Raw genomic sequence first — 18,585 nt, 5'->3', positions numbered from 1 at the left:
TTTTTTTTAATGCAAGAGAGGAGTCACGCGCGCGCAGACACTGGCACACACACAGACACACATCTCGGACAGGCATTACAAAAGATATGAATAATTAAAAAAAGGGAGAGGGGGGTGGGGGGGTTGGGGCGGGCGCAAATATGAAGGGGTTGGCGATTCTATAGGGAATCACACTGATTGTAATCCAATGGCCATAGAGAAATTGATTCAGCAATACATGACTTTGATTTATGTGCTTTAAGTACTTTGGTTTGACTGGAGGGTGAGTGAGCCCCACTATAGCCTCATTACTGTTGTATTGTACTAAAGCATGTTACCCCTTAACGTAGTATTGTAGCACGGTGCTGTAATAGAAATTCAATATTAAATCATTCTAAATCTTAGAGTGGAAGCTAAATTATGACTAAATCACCCCAAATTTTTGAAGAGAAGCTTCTTCATTATATTTTTCACCTTCATCGTTGCCCTTAGCTTGCTCCAAACGTCCATTTTGAGGAGGCCTACCTTCACAAGAGTGAATGATTCTTATGCAAGATGGCTAAATTTTTATGGTGATAGTTTGTATTTACGTACATGCTTTACTATCTTGTTTCTCGCACTTATTTTCCAATAAAAAAGGCGCATGTTACTATAATCTTTTTCTTTATTTAAATCTTGCTGGGTTATATGTTGTTTTCCTTGTCGTGCTACAGGTGCTCGTGATACTGCATCATTCATGGGGCAAACTAAGTTGCATGATCATTATAACATCAATCATTGATCTCCAAAACTATTCTTCTGACAAACTTCTCTTTGGGAATAAAACAATCCTAACATGTAGAGAACTAAAGTATCTAATTAAAAACTTATATACATAAAATTAATATAATACAGTTGTAAAATATGTGTATGGAATCTAGGCTAGAAATCAATATATACAATGAAAGTAAATAGATTTTTTTCGTAAGAGTTAAGTCTTTAAAAAACAATAATCTAGGCTCATTTTACTATATTAATGAGTAGGGCATTGATTTCATTTTTTTTGCTAGCTATTTTATTTTCTAAAGATAATTTTTGTATCATATGATCTTAAATGAAGTGAGGCTTATTGGTTTTCTTTCTTTAAACTTTTTTAAAAGACTTTGATTTCCCTTTGTTATTCCTATATTTCTCTTTCAATTAAAAATAAATATCTATCAATTCTTCGAAAGAATATGTTTGTTCATTCCTTTTTGAATTTGAATTATAGTGAGAGATTGTTTGGTGATCAATTCCTTTTTGTCTCTTTCTCATCTTCATCATACGCTATGGCAATTGTGGTAGAATCAAGATGGTTTTAGTGGGGACTGCGCATCTAGATTTTGCAAAATTCTTTACTTTCATATAATACATAAAAAATTTGTCCCTAGCCCCCTCCCTTAAACCTAAATGTTTAATAATTAAAAAAAAAGTAATTATAGTTGAAATTTAATAATAATTTAATATTTTTTTAAAAAATTTCTCAACTTGAAATAAACTCATTTGATTTGATTTCTTTAGAACATTATAAATATTCAAATTTATTTGAGATTATTTTTCTTATCAAAAAAATGAAGTTGTACGAAAATATTGGGTGTTAGGACCATATCAACCAACTCCTCCAAATACCTTCTATTATTTTAATAGATTTGGTCTTTGTTTTCTTCTATTATAGCATAATTTATTTTCAATTTGGCTATATATTTTTTTAAAAATAAAGCATTCATATTGCTTTATATATATATATTTTTAACAATGCTACGTGAACATCATGAATCTATTTGTTTATAGTGGACATATTTCAAGCTTAAAAGAGTGGAAATAATAATGATAAATATTCATTCATAAATCATGTAGGTAAAGTATAAATTTCTACGCATAAGCTACGAAAAAAATCTTCATAAAAAGCACATTGTCGATACAAATCATAATTATAAAGTTGATTTTTGAATAGTCACGTTAGATAAATAACTGTATGGGATGAATAAATAATTTAAAGAATACGCTGCATAATTATTTATTCTTAGTTATGCATTGGATTCTCAAGCGGTATATCAATAATTCAAAATTGATTGTATTTGTCAAAATAAATTTTATCCCAAAAACTTAACAAATACATAAAATTTACACTTAAAAAATTCAATTAGATCATTTTAAAATTGAAGTTTATCAAAATTAAGTTTTTCAAATTATCTACAATTTTAGATTTAAGTCAAATGCTAGCTAAGATATAAAAAAGCAGTCATATATCATCTTGTTGGTTAATACATACGGAATAAAAGGAAATATTTTTTTTTTTGTGAGGTCATTGGTAACATATATTGAAAAAGATATTGCAATGAATTTTGATGTAGAATCAATGTTTGATGATCTTGAAGCAATGAAAATGTGTCTAGCACAATTTAAGATGCATAATCATAATGGCTGGATTGAAAGTCCTTTCTTTATAGGTTATGCTTAGCTATTTTTTTTATTTTGGTTTAGAAATAATAAATTTTAATTGTTTTTTTTTTCACACCCCTTTCCCTCAAATTCTGGTTTCACCACTGTGTGGAAGAGATGGTTTTAGATTTTCTTTAATTTTCTTTCCGTTGAACTTATTTTTAGAACATGTCCATTTGAATCTCTATAGTTTTGAATATGGACTTTTTTTTTATTTAGAATCAATGCTTGATGATCTTGAAGCAATGAAAATGCTTCATGCACAACTTAAGATGTATAATCATAATGGCTGGATTGAAAGAGTTTTTTTTATAGGTTAGCTATTTTTTTTTCATTTCATCTTATTGCTTAATTTATTTTAGAAATAATAAATTTTAATTGATTTTTATTTCACACTTCTCAAATTTTGGCTCTACCACTTTGTGGAAGTGATGGTTCTAGATTTTCATTATTTTTCTTTCCCTTGGATTTGTTTTTAAAACATGTCCATTTGAATCTCTATAGTTTTGAATATGGACATTCTCTTAAGATATTTTTTTTTCTCACTTGCCTTCTCATCAACACTAAACGATGTAATCAGAGTATCTGGAAGAAAAAATATTATTGTTTTAATATGAATCTAGTTTGAAGTCATTTGATAGTTCTAGTTTTCCCAATTTATGCTAGACAGATACCAAACCATGATTAAATATACATTATGATGGATGCTTTGTGCCCTTTTTATATTGAAGTCATTTGGTTTTCAAATTGGTATTTTGGTTTAAATTTCAATTTTTACCATGATTAAATCGTTCTGCTCAGTTATTTTGGGATTGTATCGAAGGATGGAGTTTTCTCAAAAGCAAAAAAAAAATAAATAAAAAAAAACAGAGAAAAGATAAGAAAAGAATGAAGAGAAAAAGAATTTGTATTTTTTGTTTGGTCCTCCAGATTTGTTACTGTGATTTCACTTTTGGAATTTTTTGGCTTTTAGGGCCATTTGGGATCAGTTATAGTTTTTATTTTTTTGTTATGTTTTTGTTTGTATTTAAAATTAAAATGTTTGTTATATTATAATATGATGAGCTGTTACTAATAACACTTGGAACAACTTATGATGTTTTGAGTGTTTATAAAAACAAGTTAATTAATTTTGGGAAAAAAAAAAGACATGCAAAAAATTCATTATTTTTAAAACTAAGCAAAAACAAAAAAACAAAAGTGGTCCCAAACAAGCCTTTAGCTTTTTTGAAATGAAACTAATGGACATTGTATGCGTATATGCTTTTTTAGTTTTCTAACATCATAGCATCTTTAATTATTAAATGCTTTTTATAACACGATAGACCTTTGTTGGAGTGTCTTTCAAGTCATTGCTGATCCATCTTGTTTATTTTCTGAGGGTTTGTTACGATTTGCTAGCAAATATTCTTCCGGTCAATGTAGAAGACAGTTTGTTTTTTATTATACGGACTGAATGGTTTGGGGAATGAATAGATTCGTGTCTCTGATTAGCTTATTATTTTGCTTTGTTATCTTCCACTTCTGAAGTTTGTTTTTTCTTTCAAAGAGCTATTTTATTAATTAAGCTGGTTTTTTGTTTCTCTGCTGAAGCCTGGTTATGATGTTCTGATGTCCGATTTCCATCTCTCAAAGAACCAACATCCAGAACAGAAGAAAGTAAGTATCCTTTGTGCCATTCATTGCTATTTATCTTATAAGTTTATCATTCGAATAACTTTCCAAGAGATTTAGATGCTACGATTTTGTACTTAAAACTCTTTAATATGTTTGTCTTGTCAATAAAGCTATGATTCATGTCATTGTCTGTCATTTTATTGCATCTCTTGTATTTTATTTGTTAGAACTGCGCTCACCTCAAATGCTTGTGTATTGAATGATCATACCACATTCATTTGACATATACGGTCTTTGCTCTGGTGCTGCCCCAACACATTAAGCCTGAGCTATTATTCAGTGCATTTACTTCATTTCCATCAAACTGTTTGTTTGCGAAGAAAATACTCTTAAAAAAAAAAATTCATATGTATTAACTTCAGGACAGCTCTAACCAAATATGTGTAGTGTTTGTTGTTATGGTCCTTTTGTTGTTATATTTCTTTTGATTATTGCTATTAATTTAATTTGTCCCAATTCAATTTTTGAGCAATTGTAGTGACTTCACGCAAACAATTAAGCGGTTATTTGGGATCACTTTTATGCTTTTATTTTTTCTTTTAAAAAAATGTCCTTTAAAGACTAATTTTGGGTCTTTTTTTGTTTTTGTTTTTTACTTAAAATGTCCTTTAAAGACTAATTTTGGGTCTTTTTTCTTTTTTGTTTTTGTTTTTTACTCTTTGTTTTTGTTTTTTACTTTATTTTTAAAACATTAATCATTAACTTTGGAGTATGATTGGTGCAATGCTAATCTTTGTATGTTGATTTTTAGCAAGGTTAAGATTTACTAATTTTATTTTACAAGATTTGCACCACCAATTCTCTTCAGAGAAAGAGCAAAGATGATAAGGTAGTTGGCTGCAATTAATGTGAAAGAGTAAATTTAAAAAAAAACATGCAGGCAAAAACTGTTATGCTATTATTGACTCATTTTCAGTGAGGTCTTGGTTTCTTTCTCCTATAATCTAGGATCTAGCCTTAGGATCCTCTACTGACCCTCTTAGAGGACTGTAATGGAACCCATCTTACATAGAACTTCAAAACACTTCTTGAACCATTTTTTGAAGACCTTACATTAGTGGTCCCAAGCACTTAACTTGTAGTTGCAAAGGCTAAGGACCAACATTTGGAGGGCCCAAAAATTAGTTCGCACAGAATTTAAAAACCCTAGGGAAACCCTTTGTAACTCAAATGCTCGCGAACACTACAACTTACACATCCACTGCACCGAACGCGATCTTAGCTTAAATTAGTCTGACCGTTGACGAACTCATCTAGATGACCCGGATAACAAAAAGGACAATGCAATCGCGTTCTGAACAACGACTTTAGCTAGGATAGACACCCATATGCTATGATTTCGCGCGCGAGCAAGCGACACGAAAATTGACGCGTATAAAAATTTAATGAAGGGATGCGGGTTCAGGTTCGTCTCAGGCTCGATCTGGGCTGAACACGGCTTACTTACCTCTGTTCACACGACTCGTAGTTTCAAATTTTGAATTTTAAATTAACTGCTCAATCTTGCCTTATTGGGTTTAATTAGGAAATATTATTGGCCAAATCAAACTCTTCCACAAATGAAAACCACTGAAGTACCTGCCTAATCTTCTGTAAGGGACACATTGAAAATTTGGCTACACAATTTGGCTGCTCCCTCTTTGTCCAGGCATTCGACACATTCTTCTACTCGACTCTCTCCTTTGCTCGCCCAGAAGGCCTCGCCTCCCTCGCTCGACCTGCTCCTTTTCCTTCCAGGCATTCGACACCCTCTCCTACTCGGCTCTCTTCGCCGTTCGTCCCCCTCACTCGACCTGCTTCTACACTTTCCTGGCATTCGACACCCTCACCCCTTCAGCTCTCTTCCTTGCTCTCCTAGAAGGCCTCTCCTCCCTTGCTCGACCTGCTCCCTCTCTCTCGACCGCTCGATCCTGCCTCCCTCCTCTTCACGCAGAAGAAGCCCCGCTCGCCTCTCTCGACACCGAGACCCTCTCCTGCTGCGACTCTATCGCTCGGCACCGTCTCCCCTGCCTCCTCTCTTCCTCGCGACAGACCCGTGCATCCCCCCTCCAGTCCCGCCTCCCCTCCATTCCATTACGAGAGAACTGACACCTCCTTCCTCTTCTCCCCTCACGCACCCTCTCATTCGGAACACTCGATCTTTCGACACCGGTGAGCTCCCTCACCAACAACAACCGCACGCCTTTTTCCTCATTCTGTCATGAGCCGCGAGGAGACTTTCATTCTTCCGTTCATCTGAAATCGTATGGAATCCCTACGATTGTTTGAGCTGTCTTAACATAAATTTCAGAAGACATGTGTTGCTGATTTTATTAAATTTTAAGTGTCTATACATATGAACACATAGCTTCAACATTTCTGTGCAGATTTCTTAAGCTCTGACTTTTTGCATATATTATATTTGGAACCCAGATGAAAATTTGCTGATTTTCTTCAAATTCTTATATTCTCACATGTATAACACATAATTCTGAAATATGCCACATGCCACCGCTTCTCATTTTGTGGTCAAAATTTCGTATGACAGCTTGTTTGAAATGAATTTAATGGATGTGAATGAGAGCTTTTATGTGACATTTGCAAAAATTGAAAACATTGGTTGAGTCGATTTTGCATGAAAAAAAATAATTGCTTATTTTCTTCTTAGCTGAACTGCAACAAATTGATTCGAATATATTTATGTGATGGCCACTTATCGATAGTCATTGGTAACTTGTTTCTTAGCCTTTTTATCCTATTTCATTAATTGCATGTGAATTGCATGCATAGAACTGAGTTAAAGTATCTGGTCAACTATGGTTATTTTTAAGGAAATTTACGTACATACTACCCAATTCTTATGCATTTACATATGTAACATCTACTTTAATTTTTTGCATTTGTATCACTCAGATCTTTTATATCTTATCAAAAACACCATCATTTTAACTTTTATCAAGCGAGATACACGTATCAATGATAGATAAGGTGGCACATACGTAGAAATTAAAGTTTGGATTTTAGGTATGTAAATCCATAGGAATTGAATGGTATGTATGTAATCTTTCTTATATTTATGTTGACGGTGTTATGCATGACAATAGACTTATGCGACATACTGTAATCTAACTATTCTGCGAAGTTTGGATTGGAATTGCTCGGACTGCTGTGCCATGAAATGTTTCATAGAGGTGTACCATGTAATTCTCCATTTCTCTATGTGTGCTTGGTGTTTTTTTTTGGTGCATGCTTCCCTTAATCATTATGAGGATCTAAGATTCACAAAATTTTACTATGCTTAGCTGTGGTTTTGGGATGTTTGGTGGCTAATTTGATTGCTGCTTTGGAAGCCTTTAATACACGGTTTTGAGACCATGTATTGTTGAAGTTGTTTATGTTATTCTGCTATAATTATTTTGAAAACTACACTTATTGAACTAATTTATATCTATAAGGACATAAATTTTTTTGTCAGAAACGGCTACAACACAGCTGATTATCCAAAAAAATTGACTGCTACACCAATAACAACTTTCTGATAGTGATTGTAAAGCTCCTTCATCAAGAAACATCTTCATAGCTGCCATGAAATGTTTCATAGACGGTTTTGGGATGTTTGGTGGCTGCTTTGAACACGGTTTTGGGACTGTTTCATGGCTTATTTGGCTGCGGTTTTGGGACTATTTCATGGGTTATTTGGCTGCAGCTTTGGGACTGTTTCAATATGACATAGCTGCTGTTTTGAGCCTTTTAAACTCGCAGTTTTGGAAGAGTAAAATGCTGTTTTGTTTGCTCTGTATTTCTGCTGTTTGGAAGAGCTAAAGGTTGTTTTATTTGAGTTGTATTGCTGCTGTTTGGAAGCACTAAATAGTACTGTTTTGACTTTTTGTTTTAATAATTTGGAGGAAATTTGAAAACTATTTTGGCTCTTTGTTTTCACTGTTTTGGAGGGCTTTGTGTCCCATCTAAGTGTTGATTGTGGAGCCTTTAAATACTATTTTTGGGCTGATTACACTGGAGCCTTTAAATACTATTTTTGGGCTGATTACACACTGTTTTTAGGTGTTGTCTTAATGCTGTTTTGAGCCTTTAAAAATGCTGATTTTGAGGGGGACTTTACTTGTTATTTTAATGCTGATATTGGGACCTTTAAAAGCTGTTTTCTGCTCTATATGCTTGTTATTTAAGTGTTGTGAAGTGTTGTGAGGTGCTATAAAAGTGCTGATAAGTGCTGTAGGGTGCTGTGAGGTGCTGTAAGAGTGCTGTGAGGTGCTTTGAGGCGCTGATAAGTGTTGTAGGGTGCTGTGAGGTGCTGTGAGAGTGCTGTGCGGTGCTGTGAATTGTTGTGAAGTGCTATGAGGTGCTGTAAAAGTGCTGTTTTGGAGCTTTAAAAGTGTTGTTTGGGAAGTTTTAAAATTGCGGTTTGGGGCTTAACATAGCTTTTTGGGGCTTTTAAAAGAGCTTTTTGGGAGATCTTAAATATGCTGTTTTGAGCAACTTAATCACTGTTTTGGAGTGCTTTTGTTGGCTGATTTAGAGCAACTTAATCACTGTTTTGAGGTGCTTTTGTTGGCCGATTTTTGTGCAACTTAAGCACTGTTTTGGGGTGCTTTTGTTAGTTGATTTTTGAGGCCTTTAAATACTGCTTTTGGGGGCTTTTGCGCATTGTTTGGAGCTGTAGTTTTAGGGAATCCTTTGTCTATTGTTTTGAGTTTCACTTGATTGCTATTTAAATACTCTTTTGAGCTTACTCACTCACAGTTTTACCTCTTTACTTAGCCGATTTTGGGAGTTGGGTCGTTCTCCTCTTTTCTCTTTATTTTATTTTCTTTTCTTTAAAGGCGATGATGATAGTGCTTATGCGTGCTAAGGTGGGACGATATGATAGTATATCTTGCCACGATGACCTTCAATAGGGGGGAGAGCATGATTGATGATACTATTCGCCAACAGTTGGTGCGAAGCTGCTCCCTTGCCTTCTTAGGTTGTCGGTAGCTCTGACCCGATCAAAGTGAGCAACATGTGGACTATTTTACTTCTCCAAACATTTACACAGTTACTACACTTTAATATATATTTACACAAATACTGCACTTCTCTAAATACTTACACAAATACAACAAATAAATTCATTTGCGACAACACTATTTTTGGAGAAGTAAAGTAGTGTTTTGAGGTGCTTTTGTTGGGGCTTTTAAAAGAGCTTTTTGGGAGATCTTAAATATGCTGTTTTGAGCAACTTAATCACTGTTTTGGAGTGCTTTTGTTGGCTGATTTAGAGCAACTTAATCACTGTTTTGAGGTGCTTTTGTTGGCCGATTTTTGTGCAACTTAAGCACTGTTTTGGGGTGCTTTTGTTAGTTGATTTTTGAGGCCTTTAAATACTGCTTTTGGGGGCTTTTGCGCACTGTTTGGAGCTGTAGTTTTAGGGAATCCTTTATCTATTGTTTTGAGTTTCACTTGATTGCTATTTAAATACTCTTTTGAGCTTACTCACTCACAGTTTTACCTCTTTATTTAGCCGATTTTGGGAGTTGGGTCGTTCTCCTCTTTTCTCTTTATTTTATTTTCTTTTCTTTAAAGGCGATGATGATAGTGCTTATGCGTGCTAAGGTGGGACGATATGATAGTATATCTTGCCACGATGACCTTCAATAGGGGGGAGAGCATGATTGATGATACTATTCGCCAATAGTTGGTGCGAAGCTGCTCCCTTGCCTTCTTAGGTTGTCGGTAGCTCTGACCCGATCAAAGTGAGCAACATGTGGACTATTTTACTTCTCCAAACATTTACACAGTTACTACACTTTAATATATATTTACACAAATACTGCACTTCTCTAAATACTTACACAAATACAACAAATAAATTCATTTGCGACAACACTATTTTTGACTATCAAGTAAACTCTGTATGCATGTAAAATTAAAGAAACTTTGATAAAATCCTATAAAAGTCCACTTGTTAGTTGTTGCGATCGTGGCTAGGAGTTGCCCTCATTCGATAGTTTGGGTTGGTAGCTTTTATCCAAAGTTAGATTATAAAGCACACAGCCTAGCTCTGAGCCCACTCCGAACCTGAATTCTTACGGCCTTATTTGAGCTTTGATGTGTCGTCTGTTCTTTTACTTGCACTTATATACACATGTTCGCCATGCTAGCTAAATTCTCTGCAATACTTGTTTACTTTTACCTGTGGTACTGGCACTTGTTGCAGCAGCAGCAGACACGTCAGATATGCAAATTTATTTTATTGCATTTTACCGCACTTCTTTTTTTTACCGCGCTCTTACTGTTATTTTACTTCTGCATTTACTTACACCGCAAGACCTTTTAGGGTAAAGTACAATAGGTTGGTTGTTTAAGAGGTACACAGTGTCAGGCCATATACAAAATAAATTTGCATGCTCACACATAAAACCCTAAACCCGGAGTCGCTACGTTACGAAGCTCGGAGTAAGCTTGGTGGGCAGCACAATGAGGAGGTAAGCACGTGTAGAACAATTTCAAGAGACTCAGCACATGAATAGATCTACTCCAACTAAACTATTCTTTAGTTTTAAACGAAATTTCATCGGATTTCGAGGTACCTCACCCAACGCGACGTAAATCCTCACGTTCTCTTTAGGCCCCTGCACAACCATGTTGTGTGGCCTAAGTCGTAACTCATTTTAGGTTCTGAGGCTGTCGTTCAGTACGACGTAAACCCTCGTATTTCTTCTAGTTATTTGCATAATCAGATATTATGCAAATGTAAGTTTTAAATAATAAAATTGGCAGGATTGAACGCTTCAATAATATCATCTTTAAAACAAAAGAAGTTACTGAGGGTTCTCCTCAGGATTTATGACGTCCCTTACCTTTTCTTTTCTTTGGACTCTTAAAATTACTGCTCCCATTTGATTCTTTCCCACTTGATTTTTTTGCGTCCTACCGTGAAATCTAAATATTGAATTCTTGAAGACTAATACCTCTGATCATTATCGAAAGTTTTCTCAAGTGACCTTGGTCGTTTGAAATGTAATTAGCTATAGGGGTTTGCCCCTACAGGGAACTTGGAACCCAAGTAGAATAAACCATATCTAATCTTTATATTAGGTAAGGGAACTTGTCAGTCACACATAAAAGGTTTGTAGGCCAAACAGATGTCACAAATCTCTTAGTTAGCATGATTGGGTCCATCGCTGGGCATACACTTATCTTTTGGGAAGGCGTAATATTCGCAGTATCAGACACGATTATGCAAACTATTAGAAAAATGAGATCAATTTGATCCCATTTTTCAAAATTAAAACACACTATTTTCAAAATAAAAAATCATATGCCTTGTAAATTAAATTTAAAATTGATTCTCAAATAAAAAAATTGATCGACAGCTGTTTGGTTGGTCAAAAAGATATGTGAAACTAATATTTTTATGAAATAATAGTTTTTTAGAAAAAAAGAAGTGTGAAATTAAGAAAAATAAAAACCTCTAATAGCTGGATACCTAGATTAGACAGTCCATTATTATCATGCTGTCTGTCTGTCTATCACCGTCATCATCACTTGCTTATCCCAACTATTTGGGATAGGCATTAGCAATTCTCTTTTTTCATTTGTTTTTGTTGAGTAGTGAGGTGTTACATCTTTTCTTTCCTATAAGTTTTGAACAATTTATAGTTATATATCTATTTATTGTTTTACTCTTTTAACACTAATTCTATAAACTTATCTGATGGGTCCATTATCTACCCTTTGTTCTGCAAAACGCCTATGTCTAGACTTGGTTAGCTTATTACCAATGGATTTCACTGCTACCTTTCTTCTAATATAGCCATTCCTTAATTTATACTTTATATTTTTGTCACGCATCCATCCTAAAGTTTCATTTTTTTTTTTCATTCAACTTTGATATTAATGACTTTTTAACATCCGAGCATTTGGATTCATACAAACTTATTGATTTAATTGCTATTTTATAGAATATTTCCTTGAGCCTTCATAATATTTTCTTATCATTTATATCTCTGTTCTTCTATATAGGAAATCCTATCACTTTAATCTATCACATCTAAATGTCTCCTTATCTTCTAACAATTTTAAAGAAAATCGTTAACATCATGTATACTAAAATTATATATCTAGTTATAACTATTTATTAGTTTGAAATCAGCATAGATTTCTTTTTAACTTGAAATAGTACCATCTGCTCGCTGTTATAGTGCGTGAAATGTGAGGCTCGGTTGAGCCAGATCTGCCAGATATGATCTTTCTCAGAAGCGTGAACTTTGGCTGAACCCATTTATTTGCTCCATGCAATTTTGGAGTTTCTTTCAGTTTAACAACTTTGCAACTCCTTGTTAACCAATTTGGAGCTCACTTTTAATGAATTTTGGTGGATTCTTACGGAAGCTTTCGATTTGGTGTCATGGTGGCTTGTTGCAGGATTTTTAACCAAGAAACCATACCTGATTTTTATCACTGCTGGTTGGCAACATTAAAGCAGCTGCTTTATGTCTTCTATTCTTATATAGTGTAGAGCTGTCCTGTTTACAAGGATGCTAACCCGCTTTTTTGGCAGGTTTTGATTGTTGTTAAGACAGAGAATTTGGAAACCTCTTCATGTATTGCGAATCCCCAAGTGAGGTAGAAGTCCCATTTTGTATTCCAGATTGTTTGATAGAAATTTACTTGGTATTTTAATTCTCATTTTGTAGCTTCTTGATCAATGGAAAAGGTGTGGAGAAAAGGAATAATACCTCACTGGTTTGTATTCCTTATGAAATTGCATGTACAAGTTCTTTTATGTTACTATTTGTGCTTTCTATCACTAGTTTCAGCTTACCTTTATCAGCATTGTGGACCTCAACTTCCAACGGACATATCCAGAATGCTTAAGGAAGGAGTAAATGTTCTTCAGGCAATTGGATATTTTGATGGTTTGCTTCTAACTGCATACTTTATTGCAAAATTTATTTTTTGTTTATCACATTTGGGTCAAGCTTACTGTGATCTTAATTGTGGTGATCATATTATAGGCACTTTTCTGATAGCATTAGCATATATGAGCAAGATGACCAACTTTACGCATGCACTGAAAGAGTATGTCCAGCCAGTCGCAACGCATGAATCTGGTAAGTTGAAATTTCTTTGTGATTTATTATTCTTTTGAAAAATGTTTTAAGAGGAATATTGGTATTTAAGTGTAAAGTGATTGTAATTAGTAGCTTCGATAGGAATTTATGCCGAGTCATTCGGAGTTTTATTCATCCTCCTGTGAGTTAGACAACAATCATGGCATGAAGTGAGATAAAAGACCTAAGCGTTGGGAATAAAAAAAAAGATTTTGCATATGTCCCTAAGGTATAAGAGGCACTTCACATATATACACATCTTTGAAAATCCTGCATTTTGGTCCTTAGCACCTTTTAACTATAAAAGTTGGTTCCAAAGTTAAGTTTGATCTTTGTGAAACTCTTTTCCATAAATTCATTAAATTTTTGTTAAATTTTGTAACATGAATAAATTTTTTTTGTTGAAAGGAAATTTTCAAAATGCTAAATTTAGGCACATAAATAAATATTTATTTGAAAGGAAAAGTTTCGAAAAAACAATTTCGGACTAGGTAACTCAGCTTGAAAAAGGCAATGGTTTTGAGACAGTGCGTTGGGGTTTTTAACAATAATTAACCAATTTTTAAGCAGCATAACAAACATTATACGTATGCGACCCCTTAGCTTCTTTTTTCATTTTGTCCTTAGTTGCAGCGTTCATATTCGGCACTTGGCAGATGCTTGTCTGCTTTAGGTTCTGGTCAATGACTTTTTCCTCTTTCTGCTAATTCTTGATTATCTTCTTAATCTCCAGCGTTTTCTATTCCATGGTTGCTATTTCACTCCCCAGACAATAAATATTAAAAGGAGAAGTAAAAGTGAGCTAGTAGGTTGAGGAAGGTTAATTGATTTTTTAGCAATAAGTTTGAAAAATGCCTAAAATATTTTGGATATGTAATTCTTTATTAACTATTTTGTAAGCATAAAGACTAAAGTGAATCATTTTATATCTTGATGGACTATACAAAATATTTAAAAAAAGGCAGTCTAATGAGAAATCGTTTTATACCTCAATTGCCCATAAGGTATTTACCATAAAAATGTTAGGATTTTTTTTGTACTTGATGAATTTTGAATGAATTCTTTAGAGTGCTTACATACTGAAAAATTGACCACTTGTTTCTTTCAAGACAATTTTGTAGATTTATTCTCTTAATATATTTTCAAAGATTTTTATTTGAAATTGCAGACTATGTTAATGTTGAAATTTAGTCAAATACGGGTTTCAGTTTTTTAGGGTGCAATAATAGCTTGGAGTGAAGCTACGTATATGAGAGTTTGTTTTTAATCTATGAACTACATGGCGTGTGAAAGTCAATGACTCATAATTGGAACCTCTTGATTAAATTTGATTTAAGTTAATCATTCTTTCAAGCTCGTCCTCTTTGGCAAACTGCCTTGCATTCAAAAATATTGAACTATATTGGTATTATATGCTCATGTGGTCGAAAGTTTGTTTTGCTCGGTGGAAAATAGGTACATTGATTATCTAAGATTGGCAAGTCTTATTATTAAGCTTGAACCAATTCTCAATTTGATCAATATGTAAGTTACTAAATTTGGAGAATGTGAGGTAATTTACTGGCAACTTGAAAATATGAAATTGTTTTATAAAATATTAGATCAGTAATAAACAATCTATTTGATGAATGTGCCTTTTTTGAACATCATTATTAGCCTGATCTTAACTATCTCAACTATTTTGTGTTAGTTTGATGAATCCTCATTTTTTTTTGTTCTACTTGTTACGATCTAGAAAATTCACCGTGGAAGAATAAGAGTTTCACGTTTGAGCTTCACACAAAGATCCCGCACACAAGCGGATAAAATGAAAGAATCAATTTGACAAGAATTTTTATGTTGAAAACTCAAAAAGGAATAATCATGTAGCTTGGCCTAATGAAATATTCCACTATATAACTGCAATTACAGTATTATATCCTTCTCTTTGACTAAACATGATAGAATTACAAAGTGATATGACCAAATTTAATCTCCTGTATTTGTAGTAGAGTTAGAAATAGTGGAAGATGAAGACAACAATTGGATTATGACGGTCGGATGATAGCAGTCGAGTGACGACGGTTGGGTGGTGTTGTTGGACTACAACAACTTACTGGTAGCAACTGCTGGTGGTCATCTACATTGGATGCCAGATAGAGCTCTAGAGTTCTTCAAATCTCTAACCGCTCCCCAAAGTTTCCTTTTCCCTAAATGTTTAGTATTGGGCTCTGATTAAAGAGTTTTTAGGGTGCATTTTGATATACTCAGCTAAAATTCCAAAACACTCATCGGGCAATTTGTATTGATTCCTTTGATTATATTGATCATTCTCTTAACTTTTAAGTGATTTAATGACTATATAATTGAATGACCTTAAACTCATTAGTTTTTTTTTTTATTAATACACTTGATTTGACTATAAGAATGCTGAATTTGGAGATCATTAACCATTTAATTAGTATTCTAAAGCTTCAAATTATAATTTAAGTGCTCTATTTGGGCTCATTTGAATTTGAACTGCATCGATTTTAGTGTTATTAGGTTCATCTTATTTAAGCGTTCAATCTGACTATAAATTTGTTGAAATTGGAACTCATGTAATTATGAACTTGAATCTTGAAGTTATTTCCTCTAAAATGCATTGAAATTTGAGTTTCAACAAGTGGATTTCTCAGTGACATCCATTGCCTCTTTATTTTCAAACGTAGAAGCTTATGCCATTCAAAAATTGATATTGTGTTCTTGAAAAATTAGACTGAAATTATAATCTCAAAAAATTATAAGGTATTATCACTTCGTGGATGTCAATGTGGACCTCTTTGTGGACATGAACCATGTAAGATCTTGTGAACCATAATTTTAATCATTCTTGAAGTATGTGCAGTAATTTGTGTTAGGATTGTTGAAATATTAAATTCTTCTAATTTGTTAAAAATAATTTATAGTGTCTTTTTAAGGTTCTGAAAGTTCCTAAATTAAGTTCATATCACTGAAAAATAGTGCAGTAGGCATGTCAGATTTCAGGCTAGGTCGAATTGTCGTCACTGCCACTTTCGGTGTTGGTGCATATGGATGCTCTTCCATGCATGCAAGTGAGCATGTGCATGTTCATTCATGAGCATAGGATAGCAACATATGAAGGTGCATTGTTTCGTGCAATGGTCATGCCAATACGGGCATGTAGCCAAGCTCACAGTGGCATATGAGCTCACGCCCAACAGCATAAGTAAAGGCCGCTTGCATGTGGGCTTGTAGCAGCACTGCATGCATGTTTGTGCTTGCGCAAGCTACTGCATGTGTAGGGCTGCGCTTTGACGCATAGGTGGCGACTATTACAAGAATTTTGATATTTTTAATTGAAAATATGAAAATATTTTTATTTTACAAATTGACTTTTCAATGACCAAAATGTTTTCAAATTTTTTTGCGAGAAACTTTCAACATTTTTGCTAAAACTTACAAAACTTTAGATAATTTGTAAAATTTTGGTAACTTGCAGGCTTTCTTCTTAAAAGAGGTTAATTAATGTCCTGCTTAGCCGTAATGTAGTTCCATCTTGCAGGCTCTATTGCATTTCGAGCAAGAGCATGGGTCTATCCTTCATAGATGGATTCACAAGGAAATCTTCAAATTTTTTTAACGTATTCAAACTTCTTCTCTGTGCACTCCAGCCCTTTTCTTTTTTTTTTTTTTTTGTGAAGGGTTAAGTTTAACGCTGCCTTACATAGGCGGGAACATACTTTTTACTTGTAGGCTCGTGTCTGTATTAAGAGCACATGGTTGTTCTTCGTAGATGCAATCACCAGAAAAATTTTCACCTCCCTTCACGATTTCTATTCCTTTTTTGTGAGCACTACCTCCTCTTAACAGAGGTTAAACACCGTCCTATAAAAGCCATATGTAGTTCCCCCTTGTTGGCTTTTGTGTCTCTACTAGTGGCACATGAATATCTTCAAATTGACGTCAACAGACAACAAACGGCAATTTTACAGTATTGGTTGAATGATGGTGATGCGACGATGGTGATTAGTTCGTGGCAATCCGATGATAGTGGATTGGTGATGGCGAAAGATAAACTATAGGGTGAAAAACTTCCTTTTATTTTGATTATGCAGATACTAGAGCACTTACATTTAACCCTAGTATTAAGGTATTCTATTTAATTTCAAAATGCCAATACTATAAACCATCATTACTAAAATATAAACTAAATCACCATAATGCATTAGTAGGAGCTTCATGCATTGTATGCACTCCTTTACAAAATCAATAAGATCAATCTAATAGTCCTGAATAATTCAAGATGTGACATGCTGATACTCAATCTCCTATGTACCTTATCCATTGTTTCTACAAGTAAAATTTTCATATGCTCTTGTGAGAATTCAAATTTTGTTGTGAACTTCATTGCTTTGAAGTCATTGATACCGGAGTTAACCCAAAATACAACAATAAGCAAACAAATATTATTATTGAAAAGTCAATAGGCGGTTACAATTCACACACTAAAAAGTGAAATAACAACAGACACGACACAAACTCACTTTAGGGTTTGATCCAGAGGTGGTGTTGGTTGGGTTTGGAAGGGGCGGCAAATGGCTAGAATGATGGTTTGGGGATTTGGATGAAATATAACAGCAATTGAAGCGGTTTTCTGGGAGTGGCTGTGAGCGTTGAGGGGGTGGATAGCATGTTGTTGTTTTTCGGATGGCGACAGCGAGGAACAACTATTGGAAGCTACGTGAGAAGGTTGGGGAGGGGGGTTGGAAACAACACAAGGGGTGACTGGTTATGTGGGTGGACTGCAAAGGCCTTTGTTTAAGTAAAATTAATTGTTTAAGTAGAATTAAAGTTGAAGATATGGAATGTAATTTTAGTAGTAGTAGCTTTAGTGATAGATTTTTAACTATGGTTGATCAAATTATTAAAAAGTGTGAACGTTTTACATATCTTAGGTCTATTGTTCAAATTGATGGGTCTATTGTTCAAATATGGTGATATAAATTGGGATGTTATTAGTAAAATTCAAGTTAGTTGGTTGAAGTGGAGGAATGCTTCGGGCCTGTTGTATGATAGAGAAGTACCACTTGGACTGAAAGGAAAATTTTATAAGATGGTGGTGAATGGCTTTACACTTAGAGACAAAATACGAAATGAATATATCTGTGATAGGGTTGTTGTAGCTTCTGTGGCGGACAAAATTAGAGAGAGTCGTCTTAGATCGTTTGGTCACATTAAATGTCGATCATCTGATGCTCCAGTTAGGAGAGTAGATGTTTTAGATTCGACAACAACAACTACAAAAAATTAAAAAAAAAGTTGTTTTGGGTGGCTGTAACAGGGAAGGGACGGTAAAGGGTAGTACGGGAGGTTGTTGAAGGGGATAGGGAAA

General features: G+C 34.1%; 1 protein-coding gene across 1 annotated transcript in view; it reads left to right on the top strand.

Annotated features, from left to right (window-relative positions):
* LOC110020987 (E4 SUMO-protein ligase PIAL2-like) overlaps positions 1–18,585 on the top strand; it is a 78,248-nt gene that overhangs the window by 43,861 nt on the left and 15,802 nt on the right. The window contains exons 7-11 of the mRNA XM_020719298.1: positions 4,033–4,098; positions 12,659–12,723; positions 12,795–12,843; positions 12,932–13,016; positions 13,116–13,211. Of these exons, the coding sequence (XP_020574957.1) occupies positions 4,033–4,098; positions 12,659–12,723; positions 12,795–12,843; positions 12,932–13,016; positions 13,116–13,211 (361 nt within the window). The remainder of the gene's footprint in view (positions 1–4,032; positions 4,099–12,658; positions 12,724–12,794; positions 12,844–12,931; positions 13,017–13,115; positions 13,212–18,585) is intronic.

This window comes from Phalaenopsis equestris, unplaced genomic scaffold (genome assembly GCF_001263595.1).
Source record: "Phalaenopsis equestris unplaced genomic scaffold, ASM126359v1 Scaffold000114, whole genome shotgun sequence".
Taxonomy (NCBI): domain Eukaryota; kingdom Viridiplantae; phylum Streptophyta; class Magnoliopsida; order Asparagales; family Orchidaceae; genus Phalaenopsis; species Phalaenopsis equestris.
Note: the sequence above shows the minus strand (reverse complement) of the source record. Positions and strands in the feature narration are given on the sequence as shown.